The 23,408-nt window shown below is 40.7% G+C and overlaps 1 protein-coding gene across 6 annotated transcripts in view; it reads left to right on the top strand.

The window, feature by feature from the left end:
• The window catches only part of CDH18 (cadherin 18), a 634,566-nt gene that overhangs the window by 592,094 nt on the left and 19,064 nt on the right, over nt 1–23,408 (top strand). For all 6 annotated transcript variants that reach the window (XM_081873024.1, XM_081873021.1, XM_081873022.1 and 3 more), the window contains one exon: nt 10,922–11,058. In XM_081873024.1, coding sequence (XP_081729150.1) covers nt 10,922–11,058 — 137 coding nt within the window. The remainder of the gene's footprint in view (nt 1–10,921; nt 11,059–23,408) is intronic.

The raw sequence follows: 23,408 nt of genomic DNA on the forward strand, positions 1-23,408 counted from the left end.
GCTAAAAAAAATATATATATTTTTCAATCAACCAAATCAAAATAAACTAAATTTGTTGAGAATAACTGCCGCTTAAATCCAGTCAAATTCAGAAAATATGGCTGTTGTAGTGTGTGTGTTTTTTCCAGCTCTAATTGTCTTCTCTGACTTCATCTGTAGAAGGGTAGTTTGCCAGTCCCTGTTCTGCCTTGAGGATACCCTCTGTTCATCTCACATTGCAGTCTTTCTTTTTCATAGTCTCTGTAAAGATACAATTTCATTGTGGCATGGAACATTACTGGCTTGCCTGCAGAGTGTGAGGCTGAGTTTATGTCCAGTTTGCAGCATTCCATAGCTTTTTAGGAGATACTTGGGCTTTCCAATTCATCTTTTGGATACCAGGCTACACTGAGAAGAATGTGGATGCTGCTATGTTATTGAACCTTCTAAATGACTTTCAAGAATATAGACTGTGTCTATCTGTTAAGAAAGTCTGCCAAGCAAGCTCTGAGTATTTTGATATTCCAATGTATTCAAGTTATTTGAACACTGAGGGCAATGTTCATGGAAGAAAACACCTATAGCATTGAAAGCATTTTGTTTTTTAAGCATTGGTTTTAAAGAAATTGATTGAAGGATAACACAGTTGCCAGTTCTTTTTTACTTTCATTGTTTAAATGTTAATAGTATTTATATATTGTCCTAACTTGGAGGTTGATGAATTCCTTCCAGTAAAGAAGTCCTCCCTTGCTGCTGTTCAAATGTTTTGAACCACAACTCCCATCAACCCCAGCATGGCTGTTCTGGGTTGGGCTGATGGGAGTTGTAGTCCAAAACTTATGGAGTGTGTCAGTTGGGGAAGGCTGCAGTGAAGTCATTAATTGAGGGCTTTTATTATTGTAGAGTTAGGGCTGAGCAGTGGAGTGGCCAAATTTTCTGCCAAAGCTGAACTTTTTCAGAGTCATTGAAGTAAAAAGTGACTGCGAAAAATTCCAAAAGGACCTTTCCAAACTGACTGAATAGGTGGAAGAATGACAAACGCAATTCAGTCTAAGCCAGTGTAAAGTGATGTGTGTAAGGGGGGAAATCTGAATTTCACATACATGCCATGGGGTCTGAACAGGCAGTGACTGACCAGGAATGAGACCTTGGAGTCATAGCAGATAGCTCAATGAAGATGTTGATCCAGTGTACAGCAGCTGTGAAAAAGGCAAATTCCATGCTGTGGAATTATTCAGGAAGGAACTGAAAATAAAACAGCAGCTTGTATGACGACAGCTGTGTGGATGTTTTTAGCCAAGAGATGGAAGGATAATAAAATCCCTAACAGAGAAGAGTGGCTGCTCAAATTGATGGATTATGCCAAATTGGCAAAAATGACTGGAAGGATCAGAAACCAGGAAGATAAAAAAAAAACTTTAATAAGGAATGGGGAAAAAATATAATTTACCTTGGAGAACACTATAAACAATTAAAAGCATTTGCAGGACTGTAATAACATGGAAACAACAGAGTATTTTTTTAAAATAATCAAGGACAATATAAAATGCAGTGGAAAGAGATTAACAATGGAACCCATGGAGGGGTGGAGGGAAGTTCAAGGATACGAGTAATCCTATATTTTTGTGGTGCTGATTTATGTCTGAATGTAAACACTAAATGTAAAATCAAATTAAAAAATTATTTTTAAAAAGAAAGATAATAAAACAGCCAATACTCTACTGCCTATACACAAATCTATGGTACAACCATATTTGGAATACTGTGTGCCATTCTAATCACACCATCTCAAAAAGGAGATTATAGGGTTGAAGTAGGTTCAGAAAAGGGCAACCAGAATGACCAAGGCTTGTACTTGAAGAAAAGTACGAGCATTTGAGACTTTTGTAGTTGAGAGAAAAGGTGAGTCAGAGGTGACATGATAGAAGTTTATAAGACCATGTCTGGCATGGAGAAAGTAGAGACAGGTTTTTTTCTCCATCTCTCATTCCATTTGAATTTACAGTATTTTTCCGTGTATAAGACTAGGTTTTTCCCCTTTAAAATAATGTCCACAATTCGGGGGTGTCTTATACACGGGGACCATCTCCCTCCATTTTCTTAAATCCGAGTCCCCAAAATAGGGGGCATCTTATACATGGGGGCGTCTTATAGATGGAAAAATACCATATGTACATTTGATGAAGCTGGACGTTGGAAGGTTCAGGATAGATGAAAGACAGTACTTTTTCCGCAAAGCACATGTTGTTGATGTTTAGTCGTTAAGTCGTGTCCGACTCTTCGTGACCCCATGGACCAGAGCACGCCAGGCACTCCTGTCTTCCACTGTCTCCCACAGTTTAGTCAAATTCATGCTGGTAGCTTCAAAAACACTTTCCAACCATCTCATCCTCGGTCGTCCCCTTCGCCTTGTGCCCTCCATCTTTCTCAATATCAGGGTCTTTTCCAGGGAGTCTTCTCTTCTCATGAGGTGGCCAAAGTATTGGAGTCTCAGCTTCAGGATCTGTCCTTCCAGTGAGCACTCAGGGCTGATTTCCTTCAGAATGGAGAGGTTTGATCTTCTTGCAGTCCATGGGAGTCTCAAGAGTCTCCTCCAGCACCATAATTCAAAAGCATCAATTCTTCGGCGATCAGCCTTCTTTATGGTCCAGCTCCCACTTCCATACATCACTACTGGGAAAACCATGGCTTTAACTATATGGACTTTTGTTGGCAAGGTGATGCCTCTGCTTTGCAAGGTGATGTCTCTGCTATAAAACTTGCTTCCACAGGAGGCAGTGATGGCCACCAAAATGGATGATTTTAAAAGAGGATTAGACAAATTCATGGAGGATATGTCTATCAACAGCTACTAGCTACACGGCCATGCTGCACCTCCACTGTTAATGACAGTATTCTTTTGAATACCAGTTGCTGACAATCACAGGTGGGCAGAATGTCCACAGGTATCTGATTGGCTACTGCAAGAACAGGATGCTGGACTAGATATGGGCCATTGGCTCAATCCAGAAAGCTCCTCTTAAGCTCTTATGCTATTATAGTCCCTATCCACTTTCCCCTGCATGACTGTTCAGAAATAATTGAGGAGTGTAGAAAATAGTTCCAACAAAAGACAATGCACAATGACGCATGAAACTCTGTGGGTATCAGTGAAGCCACACTTCTGGAAAATAAACGCCTCCCTTAATTTTCAATCAAGATTCATAAGCTGGTCTGTAGGCCGTCAGAAGGCTGTAATTGCTTCAATTGTTAACGGTGACCTTCAGCGAAGTAAACTTGGAAAGACGTTGCTTGTCAGTCTCTCTTTATCTGCTTCCTCATTGTGTTTGTTTCTTCTCTCCACTTCAAGGCCTTCACTTTCAGTGGAAGAGAGAATGGCAGCAGCAGAGGAGAGTTAAAGGGAGAGCTGTTCTCTGATTTGGGACTATTGTGATGCTCCCTTGATTGGCCATCCCTGATCCTGTTGTCACTTTCGTGGAAATGCAACTCATTTCTGCTTTCACGATTTATAAGAAAAGTACATACTGTATTATATACAGTGGTACCTCAGGTTAATATAAATAATAATAATAATAATAATAATAATAATAATAATAATAATAATTTATTTATACCCCGCCCATCTGGCTGAGTTTCCCCAGCCACTCTGGGCGGCTCCCAATCGAGTGTTACAAACAATACAGCATTAAATATTAAAAACTTCCCTAAACAGGGCTGCCTTCAGATGTCTTTTAAAGAGAAGATAGCTGCTTATTTCCTTCACATCTGAAGAGAGGGCATTCCACAGGGCGGGCACCACAACGAGAAGGCCCTCTTTCTGGTTCCCTGTAACCTCACTTCTCGCAATGAGGGAACTGCCAGAAGGCCCTCGGCGCTGGATCTCAGTGTCTGGGCTGAACGATGGGGGTGGAGACACTCCTTCAGGTATACAGAACCAAGGCCATTTAGGGCTTTAAAGGTCAGCACCAACACTTTGAATTGTGCTCGGAAATGTACTGGGAGCCAATGCAGATCTCTCAGGACCGGTGTTATGTGGTCCCAGCGGCCACTCCCAGTCACCAGTCTAACTGCCACATTCTGGATTAATTGCAGTTTCCGGGTCACCTTCAAAGGTAGTCCCACGTAGAGTGCATTAAGAACTTAATTCGTTCTGGAGGTCTGTTCTTAACCTGAAACTTTTCTTAACCTGAGGTACCACTTTAGCTAATGGGGCCTCCCACTGCCGCCGCGCCTTTGTCGTGTGATTTCTGTTCTCTTCCTGAAGCAAAGTTCTTAACCCGAGGTACTATTTCTGGGTTAGCATGGTCTGTAACCTGAAGCGTCTGTAACCTGAGGTACCACTGTATAACATGGGAGCCATCGTGGAAAGTGGGAACCAATAATCTGCAACACCATAGGCGCTGGGTTGCTGCCAAGATTGAAGGAGCCCAGCATGCACATGTAAAATCGAATGCATCTCCTGATGCTGCACAGGCTGGTGAAGCCTTCTGCTAGGCCGTGCTGGTCCCCGCAGCATCAGGAGACACAGTGGAGACTGGTGCACATGGCACAAGGTTGCACCAACCTGCAGAGCATCTCCTGACTCTGCCACAGCTATGGGAAGGCCCAATGGGGCCCACTGCAAGCCACAGAAAAAATTGTTTGGGGGGTATTTGCCCCTCCTCCCCACCAAGATGGCACCCCTGAGCTTTTAGCCAATGTAGTGTTAAGTAACCATTCTATCAGCGCAAGGATTTGCATTTCCTATCCCATCAGTGGATTCAAGGCGATTTTCAGAGACCACAGAACTAAAGACAAACGTTTGACCTATGAAACTTGATAATGCAGTAAAGACACACACGAATATGGCCACATTCCCATCACATATGAAGGAAGGTGTCTCTAAGGCCAGCAAAGTGAGGAAACAGCCCTATTAATTTTGGAAAGCTGTGGCAGTGTTCAATGCCACTTCAGGAAAACTTCACGAATAACCTTCTGAATCCTAGCTGGGTGCTGCTTTCAATGGAGCATTGGACCAAATTTGATCCCACTTCTGTTCATTGATTTGCAAGCTCAGGTCCTCCTCACAAATCTGCCATAAGTCACCTGACTCCCATAGGCCCACTAATTAATTGCTTATAGATGAGTGAGGCTGCAGCTTTGAGTTCTGCCTTAGGATGAACACAATATCACATTTTTGTGGATAATTTACAACTTTTGGTTCTAGATTCTCTGTTTAATGGTCTGCTATGATGTCCTGTTGCTGTTTTGCCTTGGTTTCCTCTTTAAAAAGTTAACAGCTTTAAAATGAAGTTCTTTGTCTGCCCTTCTGGCAATCTAGCCTTTCTATCTTATTTTACTTTGCCTTGAAATCTTCCAGCGTCTGTCCTTCTGCCCACATGCGTAACCTTTGGGGTTGCATTTGATTCTCCATTCTCTTCTGAACTTCTTTTTTTGTGGCTACAGCAAAGTCTTGTGTATTTCAGCTTTTAAGCATCTCCAAAATCTGTCATTTTTGATTCTGCTATGAAGACTTTATTTAATGCTGTGTTCATTTCTCACCTTGATGACCACAGCTTCCAGTTTTTGATGTTTGTCCGCTTATATCTATTCTACATGTTGCTTCTTCTATTTGTTATTGTTTTCCTCTCTCTGACCGTGTGCCACCTTTGTTAGGCATCAGCAATTTATTTATAAACCACATTTTCCACATGTACATCTGTGCTCAAAGCAGTTCACATAAAAACTCTAAATTCTCTAGTACAAACATGATTACGTAATAAAAAGTATATCACTACAATGTCACAGACACACATATAAGCATAAAAATTAAAGAACCTATAAACTTCACAAATGTGCCAAATAAAACATAAAGTGGGCAGAATTTTGGCAATTGAAATACAACATCAAGGAGAAAAAAAATTGTTATCAGGAATTTATGCACCAAATGATGGGAAATCGGAATTTTATAAGAAGTTGCATGAGAGCATGCTGGAATATCTGGACTACGATAACATCATTATGATGGGAGATATGAATGGGATTGTATCAACTAACATGGATAAGTCACAAAGCCAAAAAGTTACTAAAGATGGCAGACTACCAAAGACTTTTTTCGAAATGACAGACAATATGGACTGGATTGATATATGGAGAACCAAGAACCCCCTGGGAAAAGAAGGAACATTCTTCTCTGAAGCCCAGCTGACTTGGACAAGAATCGACCAAATATGGATTACTAGAGGTCTGGCACCTAAGGTCAGGAAAGTGGAAATCTGCCCAAAGACCTGCTCCGACCATAACGCTTTGAAAATGGATATGACACTATTACCAACTGGCTCCTTTAGATGGAAGATGAATGACAACTTGTTCAGAGATCAGGAGATCATTAAGAAGGCCCAAAAAGTTTTAAAGGACTATTTTGAGATAAATTTGAACACTTCGGTGGAAAAGAGAATAATTTGGGACGCAAGCAAAGCCGTGATGAGAGGGTTCTTGATACAACAGAATGCTATAAAGAAAAGAACACAAAATGAAAAGAAAGAAAAGATTTTGGAGAAAATTAAAGAATTAGAGAAGAAGTTAAGAATAAATCCGAAATCACAGCTGATTTTGAGAGAAATTAAACTTCATCAGGCACAATATTCTAAACTGATAAACCAGGAAATAGAATGGAAGATTAAATCAATGAAACAAAAAACGTTTGAATCGGCAAATAAATGCGGGAAACTGCTGGCCTGGCAGTTGAAGAAGAGACAAAAGTTGAATATAGTAACAAATTTGGAAATTGAAGGAAGAAATATTCAGAACCCTGTGGAGATTAGAAAGTGTTTCCAGAAATATTTTAAAAAACTATATACTCAAGGGCCGCAAAATGAGGCTGAGATTGTACAATTTTTGGAAAAAAATGGACTTAAAAAACTGTCACAAGAAAACAGATTACTCCTGAACAGCAAAATAACACGACAAGAGATCGAACGTGCCATTCAGAACATGAAATTGGGCAAATCTCCAGGGCCAGATGGCTTGACCTCCAAGTACTATAAGATATTAAGTGACTATTTGATTCAACCATTGTTGGAGGTTAGCAATGAAATTATGGAGGGAAAGAAGGCGCCGGAATCGTGGAAGGAAGCTTTTATCACATTGATACCCAAATCAGAAACTGAAAAGACACAACTCAAGAACTATCGCCCCATCTCCCTTTTAAATGTGGATTATAAAATATTTGCTGATGTTTTGGCAGGCAGACTCAAAAGAGTTTTAAATGAAGTAATACATAAAGATCAGGCTGGCTTTCTCCCAGGTAGACACATGTTTGCTAATACAAGGAACATTATTGACATTTTGGAACTTTTGCAAACAGATATAAACACTAAAGCAGTGTTAATCTTTATAGACGCGGAGAAGGCCTTTGACAACATCTCCTGGAAATTCATGAAGGGAAATTTAAAAGAAATGGGAGTGGGGCGGGGTTTTGAAAATGGGATTGATGTGATATATTCAGAACAAAAGGCAAAATTGATAGTTAACAATGTGGTAACAGAAGAGTTTAGAATTGAAAAAGGAACACGACAAGGCTGCCCGATCTCTCCTCTGTTATTTATCTCAGTTTTGGAGGTGCTCTTGAATTTGATTAGAGGGGACCGGTTGGTGCAAGGGATTCAGGTCGGAGCGAAACAATATAAACTTAAAGCCTTTGCAGATGACCTAGTTTTGACATTGCAGGAGCCAGAATCTAGTACGAAAAGAGTATTACAATTGATTCATGATTTTGGTCGGGTGGCGGGATTTAAGCTAAATAAACAGAAAACAAAGGTGTTGGGAAAAAATTTGACAGATACAGAGTCAGAACGGTTTCAGAGAGAAACAGAATTATCATTGGTCAAAAAGGTAAAGTACCTAGGGGTAAATATAACAGCAAAAAATCTGAGTCTATTTAAGGATAATTATGAAAAATGCTGGTCTGAAATCAAGAGAGACTTGGACAGTTGGACAAAATTGAAGCTTTCTTTGTTAGGCCGAATTGCAGCTATTAAGATGAATGTATTGCCAAAGATGCTATTTTTGTTCCAAACGTTGCAAATTGTGGACAAAACGGAGTGCTTCCGGAAGTGGCAGAGAGATATTTCCAAATTTGTCTGGCAGGGCAAAAAGCCCAGAATTAAGTTTAAGATATTAACTGATGCGAAAGAAAGAGGGGGCTTTGCCCTGCCAGACTTAAGGTTGTACTATGAAGCCGCAGCCTTCTGCTGGCTAAAAGACTGGCTACTTCTCGAAGACACTGACGTGCTGGATTTGGAAGGTTTTAACAATGCTTTTGGTTGGCATGCATACTTATGGTATGACAAAGTTAAGATCAATAAGGCCTTTAAGAACCATATTGTCAGGAAAGCAGTATTTAATGTCTGGACAAAATACAAAGACTTATTGGAAAATAAAACTCCAAGGTGGCTTTCACCTCTGGAAGCTAAGGCCCGAAAAAGACCCAATATGGAAGCCGACTGGCCAAAATATTGGGAAATATTAGAAAAAGATGGAAATAATTGGAAATTGCAGAGTTTGGAGAAAATGAAGGATAAAGTGCGAGACTGGTTACATTACGCTCAGATTAAAGAAGTGTTTAAAAATGACAAAAAGTTAGGGTTCCAGGTGGAGAAATCGAAGTTGGAAACAGAGCTGTTAGAACCTAAGGCTAAGGTACTTTCAAGAATGTATAACTTGCTGTTGAAATGGAATACACAAGACGAAATGGTTAAATCGGCTATGATAAAATGGGCACAGGATATTGGGCATAACATTATGTTTGAGGACTGGGAAAGGTTGTGGACCACTGGGCTGAACTTTACTGCATGTAATGCTTTAAAGGAAAATGTAATGAAAATGATATACAGATGGTACATGACCCCAGTTAAACTTGCCAAAATATACCATTTGTCTGATAATAAATGTTGGAAATGTAAAGAAAATGAAGGAACATTCTTTCACCTCTGGTGGACCTGCCCTAAAGTGAAGGTCTTCTGGGAAATGATATATAATGAGCTGAAAAAGGTATTTAAGTATACCTTCACTAAGAAACCAGAGGCCTTCCTTCTGGGTATTGTCGGCCAGAAGGTGTTAAAGAAGGATAGAACATTCTTTATGTATGCAACAACGGCAGCAAGGATACTCATCGCTAAGAACTGGAAAACTCAAGATCTACCCACACTGGAAGAATGGCAGATGCAGCTGATGGACTATATGCAACTGGCGGAGATGACTGGCAGAATTCGAGACCTGGGAGAAGAAAGGATTGAAGAAGATTGGAAGAAATTTAAGATTTATCTACAAAAATATTGTGATTTAGAGGAATGTTAATAAGGATGCTTGGTTATAAATAATTGGCCATCACTAAATTGGATCGGAAATTGACGATAAATGAGATTAAGAGAAACAAAAATTTGTTGGAGAATTGTTACACTATATTGAATTGAGTGGTTATAAATTTGCAAATAAGATGATAATTTGCTTGAAAAAATTTATTAATGATGTAAGTGGGAGTGGGAGACGTGAGGAAGTCCAAAGAAGTTATGAAATTTTGTTAAAACAGAGCAATGCTGTTTATTATCTTTGTATTTCTTTTATAAAAAACCCTAATAAATATTTTATAAAAAAAAACACAAGTAAAACATAAAGTGACTTTGCATCCAAAAGTAGCTCCAAGACTGATAGCATTAGGACACAGAAACACCCTCCATTTTTATGCCTCAACTTAAAGTCTCCTCAGAGTTCTTCTGTGAAAGATCTCAGGGCTGGAAGGTGAGGCAAAGTCAACAGAAACAGCCATTCCCAGATGACAAACACAAAATTATATCTCCCCCCCCCCATCCTCCCTTCCCTTTTTCTTTGACTTAGAGGCAACAATCCAATGTACAGTATGCTTATTTGCACCTTCCTCTTAACCACAGAGCATAGGACTTGCCGATCAAGAAGGTCAGCGGTTCGAATCCCTGCGACGGGGTGAGCTCCCATTGCTCAGTCCCTGCTCCTGCCAACCTAGCAGTTCGAAAGCACGTCAAAATGCAAGTAGATAAATAGGTACCACTTCAGCGGGAAGGTAAATAGCATTTCCATGTGCTGCTCTGGTTCGCCAGAAGCGGCTTAGTCATGCTGGCCACATGACCCGGAAGCTGTATGCCGGCTCCCTCAGCCAATAAAGCAAGATGAGTGCCACAACCCCAGTCGGCCACAGCTGGACCTAATGGTTAGGGGTCACTTTACCTTTACCTTAATAATAATAATAATAATAATGTGGGAATGCAAACCTTGGTTTCCTTGGGCAGGTTCTTGATTTTAGAAGTGATGTGTTTAAATCTGCCTTATACTTAATTAAGCCATTGAGAAAGCAAACTGGGAGTTGTCTATTTGCAGCAGCTTATCATCAAAGGTTGCAGACAACTTTTCCCAACCTCATCCATTAGATTGGAGATCACTTAACAAACAAAGTTGCCAAGGATGGGTGGAAGTTCTGCATGCCAAGAATTGCAGAATCCGGCGGTCATGGATCCTGTCCGATGCCCGTGTGGCGGGGGGCCATGGCACGACCCTCGGTGACATCAGGAAGAGAGCCTATAGTTGGATTAGCATCAACAGGCTTCCCCTACTGGTGGTTAACCCCTCCTCAGACTCACCCCTCTACGAGTGGGTGGAGTCTAATGTTCTGTGGTCCAATGCCTAAGCCAATACCTTCTCACATGCTGTAATCAATAAAGTTGTGGCCTTTACCTTACCCATTAACCTTACATTCTGTGTCCATGTGTCTTTATTCCCCAAGCGGGGATCGGGTCCTCGAATCACAACTGAGCCATGGCCCCTTACAGAGTGCAGATGTCAATGGATAAGAAATTAGCTCCCTGCTAAATGTTCTAACATTTATATTTTTTTTAAGGGTAATTTTGATTTTTGTTTTATTTGTCCTTCCTAGATATTTCATTGACCACAACGCAGAAGAAGATAGGTATTTCACCATTGATGCAAACACTGGGACCATTAAAACAGCTAAGGTCTTCGACAGAGAAGAAACCCCTTGGTACAACATAACAGTCACGGCTTCTGAAATTGGTAGGTAACATTTTTTGTGTGTGTGTGTGTCCCCCCCACCTCTCTTCTCCTCCAACCACATACTGTCTATAACATTAGTGTCTCACATCAAATGTAACTCATCTGTAGAAAGGACTCTGCAAACTGAAATGTGTGTATGTGTTTTTGTTACCCAAGAAAACCTTCATAAAAACAATTTAAAAATAAAACTCCCATATAGTGCTCCTAAGGGACGTGGGTGGCGCTGTGGTTTAAACCACAGAGCCTAGGACTTGCCTAGGACTCTGGTTTCTCCAGAAGTGGCTTAGTCATGCTGACCACATGACCCGGAAGCTGTCTGCAGACAAACGCCGGCTCCTTCGGCCTATAGAGCAAGATGAGCGTGCAACCCCAGAGTTGGTCATGACTGGACCTAATGATCGGGGTCCCTTTACCTTTACCTTAATAGTACTCCTACGCAACAAGGAAGGATTGCTTAGTGATGGTGGTGATGGTGTGGAAATGGATGTGATTCAAACAACCCTTAACGTTCGACCAACATTACACTTACCATGTTTCTAGCCCCCATTACTGCTACCATGGAATTTGAGGCAGCATATATTGTAGTCTTCCATCAGACTCCCATCACTGATCAGACACAGATCTACTTAGCTTCAGCGATATAGCTGTATCATATGCCCTCAGACCATGCTCCGAGGCATCCCCCCCCCCGGACTGTTTGGAGCGCATGTAGTCTGTTGTGGTCAACTTATGACTATGATTAGAACAATTTTTTTTCTGGTCAACAAGTAATTGCTAACAGAAGCAGCAGCCCCACATCTCTTTCTCACACTAAGCAGAGCAGAACCGATCGCACCTTAGGAGTTTCCCTACCTCCATAAGCATCAAGCAATGAAGTTGAGTGGGTATAGCAACATACTTAAGGTGCTGATAGCGCATGTGACTCATAGCCATCAACGTTTCCCTTTTTTTAAAAAGAGAGCCAGTGTGGTGTACTGGTTAAGAGCAGTGGACTCATAATCTGGTGAACCGGGTTCGATTCCCTGCTCCTCTACATGCAGCTGCTGGGTTACCTTGGGCTAGTCACACTTCTCTGAAGTCTCTCAGCCTCACTCACCTCACAGAGTGTCTGTTGTGGGGGAGGAAGGGAAAGGAGAATGTTAGCCGCTTTGAGACTCCCTAGGGTAGTGATAAAGCGGGATATCAAATCCAAACTCTTCTTCTTATCCCAAATAGGATTCCTCGCAAGAAAAGGGAAAAGTTGACAGCTATGATGTGACTGGAATATGTTTGTTTGTTTGTTTGTTTGTTTGTTTTACTGCATGTTATAAGGGAAAGATGTGGACTTCCTACATTCAGAAGTCACTCTGGGGCAAACAACCATAGCTACTATATGTTATTTTCTCACAAAAACAAATTGTGGAAGAGAATAGCTAGACTGAGGCAGACCTGGCTCCCCGAATACAGCTTAGAAATTGGATCTGGGAAGATGCATGATCAGCAAGCTGCTTAGACTTTATCAATCAGGAAGTTAGCACCTCAACATCAACTTCTTCCATATTTCCATATCAATTTGTATTTTTTAAACAAAGTACTCATGAAAATGTAATTTCTTGTGTGTTATATCAATGAATATATGCCTTTATTTGGCCACTTTGCCCTAACATATGCATTTTTGCACACATTCATTGGCTGGAGAACTGCATGTTGAAATTCTGAGAAGTTTGAATTTCAAAGAAAGGCTGTGTTTCAGTCCACATAATGGTTTTAAAACTGCAAATCAGGTAGAATGTCCTTTAGATGTGAATTCAATTGAATTTCTGGACCTATCCCTGGTCCAACTTCATTATCTCCAAATGTTGTTGGACTTCAACTCTCATGAGCCCCAGCCAGCATGACCAATCATCAGGTATGATAGGTGTATCCTAAAACCTATGGAGGGCACCCAGTTGGAAAAGTTTGCTTTAACCACTTCGCATTTCAATAACAGTTTTGAAGCTTTCAGCACACTTCATGTCCATTGTTGATCAGGATGAGTAAACAAATCAATATCTTAATGGTGTTCTTCCCTCCTGAGTTTATGAAGTCTGAGCCAGAGACTTACACTTTTAGCTCTCACATAGCTCTGTATTGGAACTGCCATTACGATGAAGTATATGACATTTGAAAGTATCCTCACTGAACTAAAGATTAAGCCCCGTGTACTATTTTTGGAGGCCTTTACTAATAACCTATGAAATTAAATGTCAAAAAGCTCCTTAAAATTTTTATAAGGCCACTTAGTAATCAGAGTAAGTAATATACGGATGTAGAAAATAAATGGCCTGAGATCGGCTTTGTTCCCAGACAGTAACTGAGAGTGAAATCCTATACCCATTAATGTTTAAGTCTCATTGGCCGCAATCAGACTTTCTTCTGAGTAGATGCTCTACATTTCTCTGCTCAATATTTTCTACATAAACTCTCTGTTTCTTTCACTTTTCTATGAAAAGGACTTAGGTGGTTACCAGATTTTTTTCAAGGAATCCAGGGACACTTATTCTTTTACCCTTGGGCTGTACATATCATTTTACCCTTGGGCTGGAAATACTAGGAAACAATGTAGGATCCAGATCAGGGTAGTAGACTCAGTGGAATGCTGGACTCAGATGTGCGAAAACCAGGGGGGAGACCAATGTGACCCCCACAGAAACAGAAAAACAGCAAAATGATGCTAAAAAATATCTTTATCAAATAACCCACCTTGACAGAAGAACTTTAGTCTTGTGCCTCTGAGGAAAGCTATCATCAGCCAAAATTTGTTGGGCATGATGTTGTTTTATTAAGACTGTTAATCTCTGATAAACATATTTTCTCAGAACCATTTGGAGACATTTCTTGTTCCTTCCTTTATTATTATTCGACCGATAGTCAGAAATAAAACATTACACAATACAGAGTTATAAACTAAAACATCATAGGGGTACATAAATAAGGTAGGGCCACAGTACTAGACCTCTCACAGATAACCCACATCAAAGCATTCAGTTATACGTTTCCGACGCTTGAGTGCCAGGAAGAGGAATTTAGCCACTGACCAAGTTGTTTTCCCAGAAGACTTATTTAGCAGATATGCTGTCTGCTTTCCTCTTTGTCAAGAACTGAGCTGGGGTAAGTATGGAGTTATAAGATGCTGTCTTGCCACGGAGGGGGGGATCCTGAGCATGGCCCTGAGGAATTGGGTTTGGATAGATTCCAATTTTTCAAAGTCCCTACGTGAGCCCAAGGCAATGCCCACCAGCAGAAGAGGGAGGACTTTCATTTTAAAGAGTCGCAAGGCAACTTTGACAGTTTGTGCCTGTTTCTTGGAGTACAGGGTTCTAATCACCAAGGCTGCTTTGGATGCGTTCAAGGCTATGTATTCTCTGTGCGCCAAGAAGGACCTATTTGATCTTACAACCTGACCCATGTATTTGAAGCAACTGACCTGCTCTAAAGGAATGCCATTAATTGACCATAAATTAGGTTTCAGTCGAGCAGCAAAGACCATTATTTTGGTCTTGGCATAATTTAGTTGGAGCTTGTGTTGGGTCTCATATTCATGAAGAGCTTTAATCTGATGGGGGAGGTAGCTAATAGGGCGGCATCGCCCGCATACAGTAGGACATTCAAAGCTCGTCCTGCCAGTTTTGGTGGATGGAAATCAGCATTTGCCATATGCACCACTAGCGAATTAATATAGAAATTAAACAGAGCAGGGGCAAGCAAACAGCCTTGTCTTACCCCCCTAGTGGTGGCAACCGGATTGGAGACTAGCCCCTTACTATCTAGCCTAATCCTCAGGAGGGTATTTGTATGCAAATTAATAATCAGCAGGAGAAGGTGGCGGTTGATAGATGTCGCTGCCAATTTTGTCCATAGCTGGTTCCTGGGAATTAGATCAAAGGCCTGCTTAAAGTCTATAAAGGCGACGTGGAGGGCTTTTAGGCCATTGCCAGCGTACTTGGTGGCCAAGTGATTTAGGATTAAGATTTGGTCTGTTTCTTGTTCTTTTGCTTACTTTGGAAAAATCCTCACCAGTTTTTAAAAAAAACAACCAGGGGAAGAGTGATAAATAAAGAGAACTGAGCATTTCTGCATCTACTAGTATGATGGCTCCAGGAGAGAACTATTTTCAGATGTGCTTCTCCTCTTTATTCTTTTATATCCCATACTCCCCACTCCTATGAATGTTTACTTAGTAGTTAAGTCCCATTGTTTTCATTAGGGTTTACTCCTGGGTATGTGACTCCAGTAGCCTTTAATCACCAGGTAAGTGGGGGGGGGGGTTGTTTAAAAAATGGTGGGCCTTTTCTGTTCAACCCACATACCCTCCAACATTTCTCCAGTGAAAGTAGAGACACCCTATTCAATAATAATAATACTATTATTGATACCCCACCCATCTGACTGGGTGGCCCCAGCCACTCTGGGCAGCTTTCAACATATATAAAAACACAACTAAACTTTAAACAGCCCTATACAGGGCTGCCTTCAGATGTTTTCTAAAGGCTGTATCACCTTGGCTTGGGGTCACACAACTCCGTACCCTCCAACATTTCTCCAATGAAAATAGGGACGTCCTAAGGAAAAGCGGGATATTCTGGGATCAAATAATAATAATAATAATAATAATAATAATAATAATAATAATAATTTATTATTTATACCCCGCCCATCTGGCTGGGCCTCCCCAGCCACTCTGGGCAGCTTCCTAAAGAATATTAAAATACTGTGATACATCAAACATTAAAAGCATCCCTAAACAGGGCTGCCTTCAGATGTCTTCTAAAAGTCTGGTAGTTGTTGTTCTCTTTGACATCTGGTGGGAGGGCGTTCCACAGGGAGGGCGCCACTACCGAGAAGGCCCTCTGCTTGGTTCCCTGTAACTTGGCTTCTCGCAGTGAGGGAACCGACCGCAGCGTCTGGGTAGAACGATGGGGGTGGAGACGCTCCTTCAGGTATACTGGACTGAGGCCATTTAGGGCTTTAAAGGTCAGCACCAACACTTTGAATTGTGCACGGAAACGTACTGGGAGCCAATGTAGGTCTTTCAAGACCAGTGTTATATGGTCTCGGTGGCCACTCCCAGTCACCAGACGGGGGTGGCTTCCGTAAATCTAGGACTGTTCCCAGAAAATAGAGACACTTGGAGGGTCTTAACCGATCATTTGTCCTTCTGTGGTTCATGATTACCAGACGATGGAGTTTTCTTTTCACTTTCATTTGTAGGGGATACTCCTGGAAAGTACTGCATTAATGCTGTGCATAGGTATTTTATGAAGGCAGCAAATTGATTTTTATAGTTATTTCTGCTCTTGGGATTGAGTTAATACTTTGGACTAAGTAAATTTCTACAGTAAACTACAGTTTTATAGTTAACCATTAAGAGTTCAATCTCTGAGACCTGATATGGGCCGCATAGTCTCTTCACGCGGTGTTTTTATTTCCAGTGCAGCATGCTTTCAGCTATAATTTAGCCCTAATCATAAACAGGTGTACAGCAAGACCAAGCTTTAATTAAGATTTAAAAGCCTCATTGGAGCTTATTCGTAAAGCTACATGCATACCGCTAGCTAGCTACTGCAGGCAGGGAAAACAGAAGAGTTACCTGATATAGCTGTTTAGGAGAAATCAATCTCAATACCATCAGACTTTCTCAATACCATCAGACTTCAATGTTGCCTTCTTATACATTATTTATTTGGCATAGGTGCATAAATGCTATATTACATAAGGACAGTAAGAATAGTGATGTTTTCCATTAAAATGGGATTGCTTGATGCAATGATGTAATGCTGTACAAAATGGCATTTTGTCTACAATTCTGCCAACCGGAATACATATGCATAATTGCATATACAGACAAACAGAAAAGATGGTGCCAAAATTAAGTTCTTTTCTACCTGGTTGATTTCAGTAAGAGAGATCTAAGCACATTTCCCTCCAAACACACCCTCAGCTGGTATTAAGCAATTGGCTTAGGCTAGACTTGGTTTTGCTATCAAATATTTCATTTATGCCTTCAGTCTTTTCACGCTCCCTCTGCACAAAAATAAGATGACAGACAAGAAACGCGAAATCAAATCTGGGATTGGACAAGGAGCAAGTGCTGAGCTCAAAGCATTGGGCTGGTGGGCCTCTGTCACCTTTTATCTCTCGGAAGACACACCGCCATATGTTGCACCATCTGCAGCTCTTTTATAGCCTCCTCTTAGAAACCATTTGCAATCACAAAGCAATGCACTGAATGTGAGGAAGACAAAACAGGTGGCTCAGCACAAGGCCATCTCTCTCAAACGACAATGCTGGCTTGCAGTCTTCAGTGTTAAGACAGAGAAATGCTACTGGGTGACAGAGAGGAGAGGGAACTGCTCAACGCCTACTTTGCCTCTGCCTTCTCCCAAAAGGAAACCTGTCCCCAACGTGATGATAACAGAATAAATGATGCAAGGAGGCAACTGCAGTGCAAGATAGCAAAACAGGTGGCAAGGAAACACCTAGCTGCTTTAAATGAATTCAAATCTCCAGGGCCTGATGAGCTGCTCTCTCCTGTTCTTCCGATGCTTTCATTATACAGTGGTACCTCGGGTTAAGTACTTAATTCATTCCAGAGGTCCGTACTTAACCTGCAACTGTTCTTAACCTGAGGTACCACTTTAGCTAATGGGGTCTCTTGCTGCTGCCGTGCCGCCAGAGCATGATTTCTGTTCTCATCCTGAAGCAAAGTTCTTAACCTGAAGCACTATTTCTGGGTTAGCAGAGTCTGTAACCTGAAGCGTATGTAACCTGAAGTGTGTGTAATCCGAGGTACCACTGTATATTTTAAGGCACCAGGCAAACATGTTCCTCTTCCACCAGGCCTTTGGCTGATTAATATTCCACAGCCTTTTAAATATGTTTGTGGGAGGGTGGGTGTTTTGTTTTGCTTTACTATTTTGTTGCTTATTTGTGCTTTTGTGTTTTTATCTTGTGAGCCACCCTGAGATCTTTTGATGAAGGGTAGTATATAATTCTAAGCAAGCAAGCAAGCAAGCAAGCAATAAAATAAGTTTCTGATCATAGCCAGGCTCTGAAACCATCAACTGCTGCTAAGAATAATGATGGTTTCAGGTTTGCACATGACAACAAACCACAGTTAGTTGAAGACAGAAGCAAAAGTTTCCAATCTCCTCATTCTGATTACACTGGAGGATGTAGGGGCAGTGGCCCAGAAACTGAAAGTAGGTCCTGCTTCCGTATCCTCCCCTCTGCTCTAGCAAGGTGGAATTGCAGCTAATCGATGACAGTGCAGAGATAGTAAGAGGGAATCAGATTGCTGCCTTTGTCCATTGAACATAAATATACGGAACGGTTATCCCCAGTCTCTCCTTGAGAGCACGTGTTCACTCAAGGCAACATCTCCCATCCAGATGCTATTCAGATTCAGACGTGAAAAGTGAAAGTTCCCTCAATTTCCAAATTATAATTTCCATCTATTTAGGCTTATACAGTGGTACCTCGGGTTACATACGCTTCAGGTTACATACACTTCAGGTTACAGACTCTGCTAGCCCAGAAATAGTACCTCGGGTTAAGAACTTTGCTTCAGGATGAGAACAGAAATCGTCCTCCGGCGGCGTGGCAGCAGCAGGAGGCCCCATTAGCTAAAGTGGTGCTTCAGGTTAAGAACAGTTTCAGGTTAAGAACGGACCTCCAGAACAAATGAAGTACTTAACCCTAGGTAAGTACTTATGTCACACCATAATAGTTCTGGGTAGCTTTTTAAAAAATCTTATAAAGAATATCCATTTACCCTATGCTCTATGAGGTAAAAGGACAGAAAATAGTTCTGAAATTTCTATACAGAAGAAAATGATAAAAGTGGACCTCCAGCAATGGAGGTTTATTTCTGAAAGCAATCCTATAAATGGATTGTTTGCAAAGATCTAGCCAGGACTTCTCTTTCAGATTCTTTTTGTTTGTTTCAGAAGATGCTGAGCATAGCTGTAGAGAACAGGTGCAAAGAAAAAGGACCTGAGACAAACAGAGATACCCGAAGAGTGAAAATGTCAGATTACCACAGGCTTTATTAAGCTCTGACTGTTTGAAATGCCAAAGTATAAGAAAAATGACCACAGGAAAGGCAGCTGTGTCTGCACACAGCTTTGATCTCCACCTGTCCTATGAAAGAAAAACGGTCTAGAGCAACTGTATAATTTTATAAGACATTCAGAATCCTCCAGGGTATAACTATGTAAGCAATAGGAAAAGAGAAACATGAATTGTGTTTTGGGGCGGATTTTTTAAAAAAGGTTTTTTTTCTTCCAGAATTGTGTACTAAAAATTAGGTATTTGTTAGTTGGTTGTCAAAGGGAAAGCACAAATGAAAAGAAAAGCAACTACTCATTGCTATGTGGATAAAATCTTCAATGCTGCATGCCAGAGGAAATGAAAACAATTTGAAGAAAATGCAGTCTGTACAATAGCCCAGCAAGGTAGCAGCATTTTCAAAGGCACTTTGAAGCGGGAGCAATGAATTCTAATCAAAATAAAGAAGACTGGAACATGCAAAACAGCAGGCAACCTTTCTCAGCAGTTCCTCCGAAGCAGAGACAAGCCATTTGGCTGTTCACACACAGATCTCAATCTGAAACTTAAAAACACCAGCAGAACCAGAAATGTGAATAAGATTACTGCTTATGGGGATGGTAGTGGTGGAGAATTTAGCAATCACTCCTCTGGCTCAGAACTTCACATACACTGTAGTACAAAGCTGGAGTTTGGTGCATTAGAAACCTCTCTTTTCTTTTTCCCCCCAACCATGATGGTAATTCTGTGCATGTATTGCATTGGACAAATGGAGGTGGATGGGAAAGCCTCTGCAGTCAAGGGAACTTGGTGTACACATTGACCAGATGTCAATAAACCAACCAGGGTTGATTATGACATGAATGAGTCTAGCCTCATCTCAGATTCACATGCTCCCTCTTGGGCACAGCAACAAGCAGTCTGGAAGATTTCACTTTTTTCTTGATTAACCTCAGTTTACCAAGTCACCCAAACCTGATAAACTGTGGTTAATTGAGATTGGAAACAAAACCTTCTGATTTCCTTGCAGTCACACCAGATGAAGAAAAGGTAAAGGAGAGCACTAAAGTTCAGGGGAAGGCCAGGCTTGATCTCATCACAATAAATAGCAGTTTCCATAATTCTCAAATGCTGCAATTGTAGCTCTCCTAACTTCTAACCTGAGTTCACAATTACTGTGTATCAGGGATTGATGAAACAGTCTCAATCTGGTCAAGCAGAACTGGATTACAAAGTCCATTCCCTTCTAATTCTTTTAGGATCTTTTAGGGTAAATCCTAAATGAATCCACACACTTTCAGTAATTTAAGTTGTTTTGGAGTAGCTTACAAGGTAGTTCAACAGTGTCTCTGGTCCTTCCTTCCATTCAACAATCATTTCTAGCTCTTTGTGGCAGCTTGCAGCAGCTAGAAAACATGGCAGTTGCCAGACTTATTGAAAACATTTGACTAAAAGGCTTCTGGAAGTGGAGCTTTTCCTTTGAACAATTAGCCAGGAAGCATTGTCATTCAAAACAAATGAAAATTTCCCCCTTTTTTTTCCTGGAAAAAACCCAGTTTTTGTTCTGGTCTGTGCTCATTCTTCTGTTGTTCCCCAAACAACAACTTATCAGGTGATTTTAATATCTGATATCCGATAATTAAAGCAAATGAGTTCAACCTTTCATTGTTCAAACTTCATTACAGGATTGCAACTCAAACAGATAATGCAAAATTCATTCGCACACATAATTGTTACAGCATGTTAATCACCTAAGCTGCCTTGTATTTGGCAGAGATTGCTGGATGATTGCCTATGCAGTGACAATGCTAATGTAACCATTTGGTTGGTCCTAGTGGCCAGATTTACTGTCTGGTGGATTATCTCAAGGACAGCCTCTTTCAAATGCTGCTGCTATTTCCTTTTCACTTTTTCTAACTGATTTGTTTCAGACACCAGAGGCAGAACATGAGCTGCCAATCCACAGGCCTAATCTGGCCCACCATACATTCCCTAGTGGTCTTCTAGAGACCCAGAGACCAATTGATCTATGGTGGTTTGTTCACCCACAATTGCCAGCACACCAGGAAGAAGAGTCGAGACAACCAAATGTGGATAAATAGGTTATATTTATTATATATAACAACTTGAGGACCTGCAAAACAAACTAACTAGTCATATTCATCCAATGTAACCAAATCAAATTAAGTCTCAGCAGGTGTTCATTAATATATTGGGGGGGGGGGAGGTGATTTCTACTCCCATTACCTGGGCAAGGAAACTTTGCTTGAACTGAGGTTTCCTAAGATTGCACTGAGGGTCATATTGGGTTTGCTATGATTTTCACTCAGTATGATCCTCCTCCAGCTGTCAATGCAGTGTAAGACACAGGAAAAAGACAAATTATATCTAAAACAAAGTTCTAAAATGTAAACAACTATGAAGTCATCATAAAATTAGAAAACTCTTAACCAAATTCTTAAGCACATAAACACACTTTTTTTTTTTACCATGCATCTAAAAGCTAGAATGAAGGGGCTCATCAGGCCTCCTAGGGGATGGAGTTTCAGAGGAGAAGTACCACTATGGAGATGACATGCAACTTGTAGCCTATGCTCCTTCTTCCAAAGGACATGGCACATAACAGGTAGTCCTGAATTTAGTTAAACATCTCAGGGAGAGTCCCCTTTCATTTATTATATAGTGGTTGAACAACTTCAGTTTCATTTCGAGGTGATGAATGTAACAAGGAGACCATTTTCTGCTGACATGCTTTCATTGACACTGTGTTCAGACTACTTTGATCGATGAACTTGAAGCATCTTTGCAGAGAACAAATCTGCGCTCCACCATTAAAGTTATGTGCAAAGAAACGTAAGAGGTTCAGACACAAGACCTAGGACCTTTTTATCAACTCCAGTTGTTTTGTTCTGTGTGTACCCTATCAAATAAATACAATTTACAACAAAGTCCTTTCAACGGTAGAAAAGACTGCCCTATTTTCTGTTATGGTTTTAGCAACCACAAAGCAAAACTTCCATTGAAGTTTATCTTGCAGCATACAAATGAAAGAACAGGATCCTTTTGAAAGCATCTGCAATAAATCAGAACAATGTTGTCCTACACACCTACTGAGCTGAAGCTAGATCAATATATAATGAGTTGTTTTATGTGTAATAGGACAAAGAGCTTTAATGGTAAGCACTGGCATTATGAAATTAAGAGCCAATTCCGTTCTGTAGCTGTGCAGGAGATTGCTTGTTTGAAGCTATTCTGACATGTTCCTGGTTGGCTCACACAATGAGGGCCCTCTTGAGCTTGTTTTATTTCCAGGAACTTTATTATTGCACTGAGCCAACAGTACACCATTATTTATAGTATGGCCCGGCAAAGACTACGTAATCCCTTCCCTAACAAGTGGTTCTCCGGATGTTGCTAAGCTAAAACTCTCAACATCAGTGGCCACTAGCAAGTTGGCTGAGACCGAGGAGAATTGTTGTTCAGCAATATATGGAAAGCTACAGGACAAGAAGAGGAAATGACAGAGCACCATTTGCCCCATGGTTCCCAACTGAAACTATGCAACTGTCTGTCCTGGACAATGACATTTCCCTCTCTCAGGGTATAGGCTCAGTTGATCATTAGGGCAACAAATGAGCTTTAGAATAGGCTTGGCAGCAAACTAACAGTCAGTGCAGTTCTTTTCGAAGTTGTGTCATATGCTTACAACCTTTTATGATAAAACCCAACTCCAGCTGGCTTAAAATATATTGTAAGCCATATATACAATTGATACCTTCTAAATATATGTAACAGTACAATTAAAAAGCAATTGTAGCAATTAAAAAAACAGTCAAAAACAGCATCCTAGCTAGCTAGTTACCTATTAAATTTGTATTCCTTCCTTCCAAAGGTGCCCAGAGTAGCAATCCCAAAAATGTTAAAATAATACATTTTTTTTTAAAAAAAAAATCTTTACCCTCTTCCAAATTTTACTATTTCTTCCTTAAAAAAAAAACCCCAGCTAATCTATTCCTGATTTGACAGGACTTTGATATGACACCATAACATCAAATAAAGCCATTTGATTAATTCCTGGCCCACAACATGAGAATGTACAATAGACTCTGAAATTTTCTCCTATTTTTTCTCTCTCTTCACTACCGTGTAATACCCTTGGATGTCATAAACCTGTAGTTTAACCTTCAAGTCTTGACTTTGATTTCCGTTTGCAAAAAGCCAGTGAGACTTCGCAAACCACATCTTCATAAGGTTGCCATATCAGTCTGGTTCTGCTGTAGCAT

The sequence above is a fragment of the Podarcis erhardii genome, assembly GCF_964252035.2.
Source record: "Podarcis erhardii genome assembly, chromosome: 8".
Classification (NCBI taxonomy): Eukaryota; Metazoa; Chordata; class Lepidosauria; order Squamata; family Lacertidae; genus Podarcis; species Podarcis erhardii.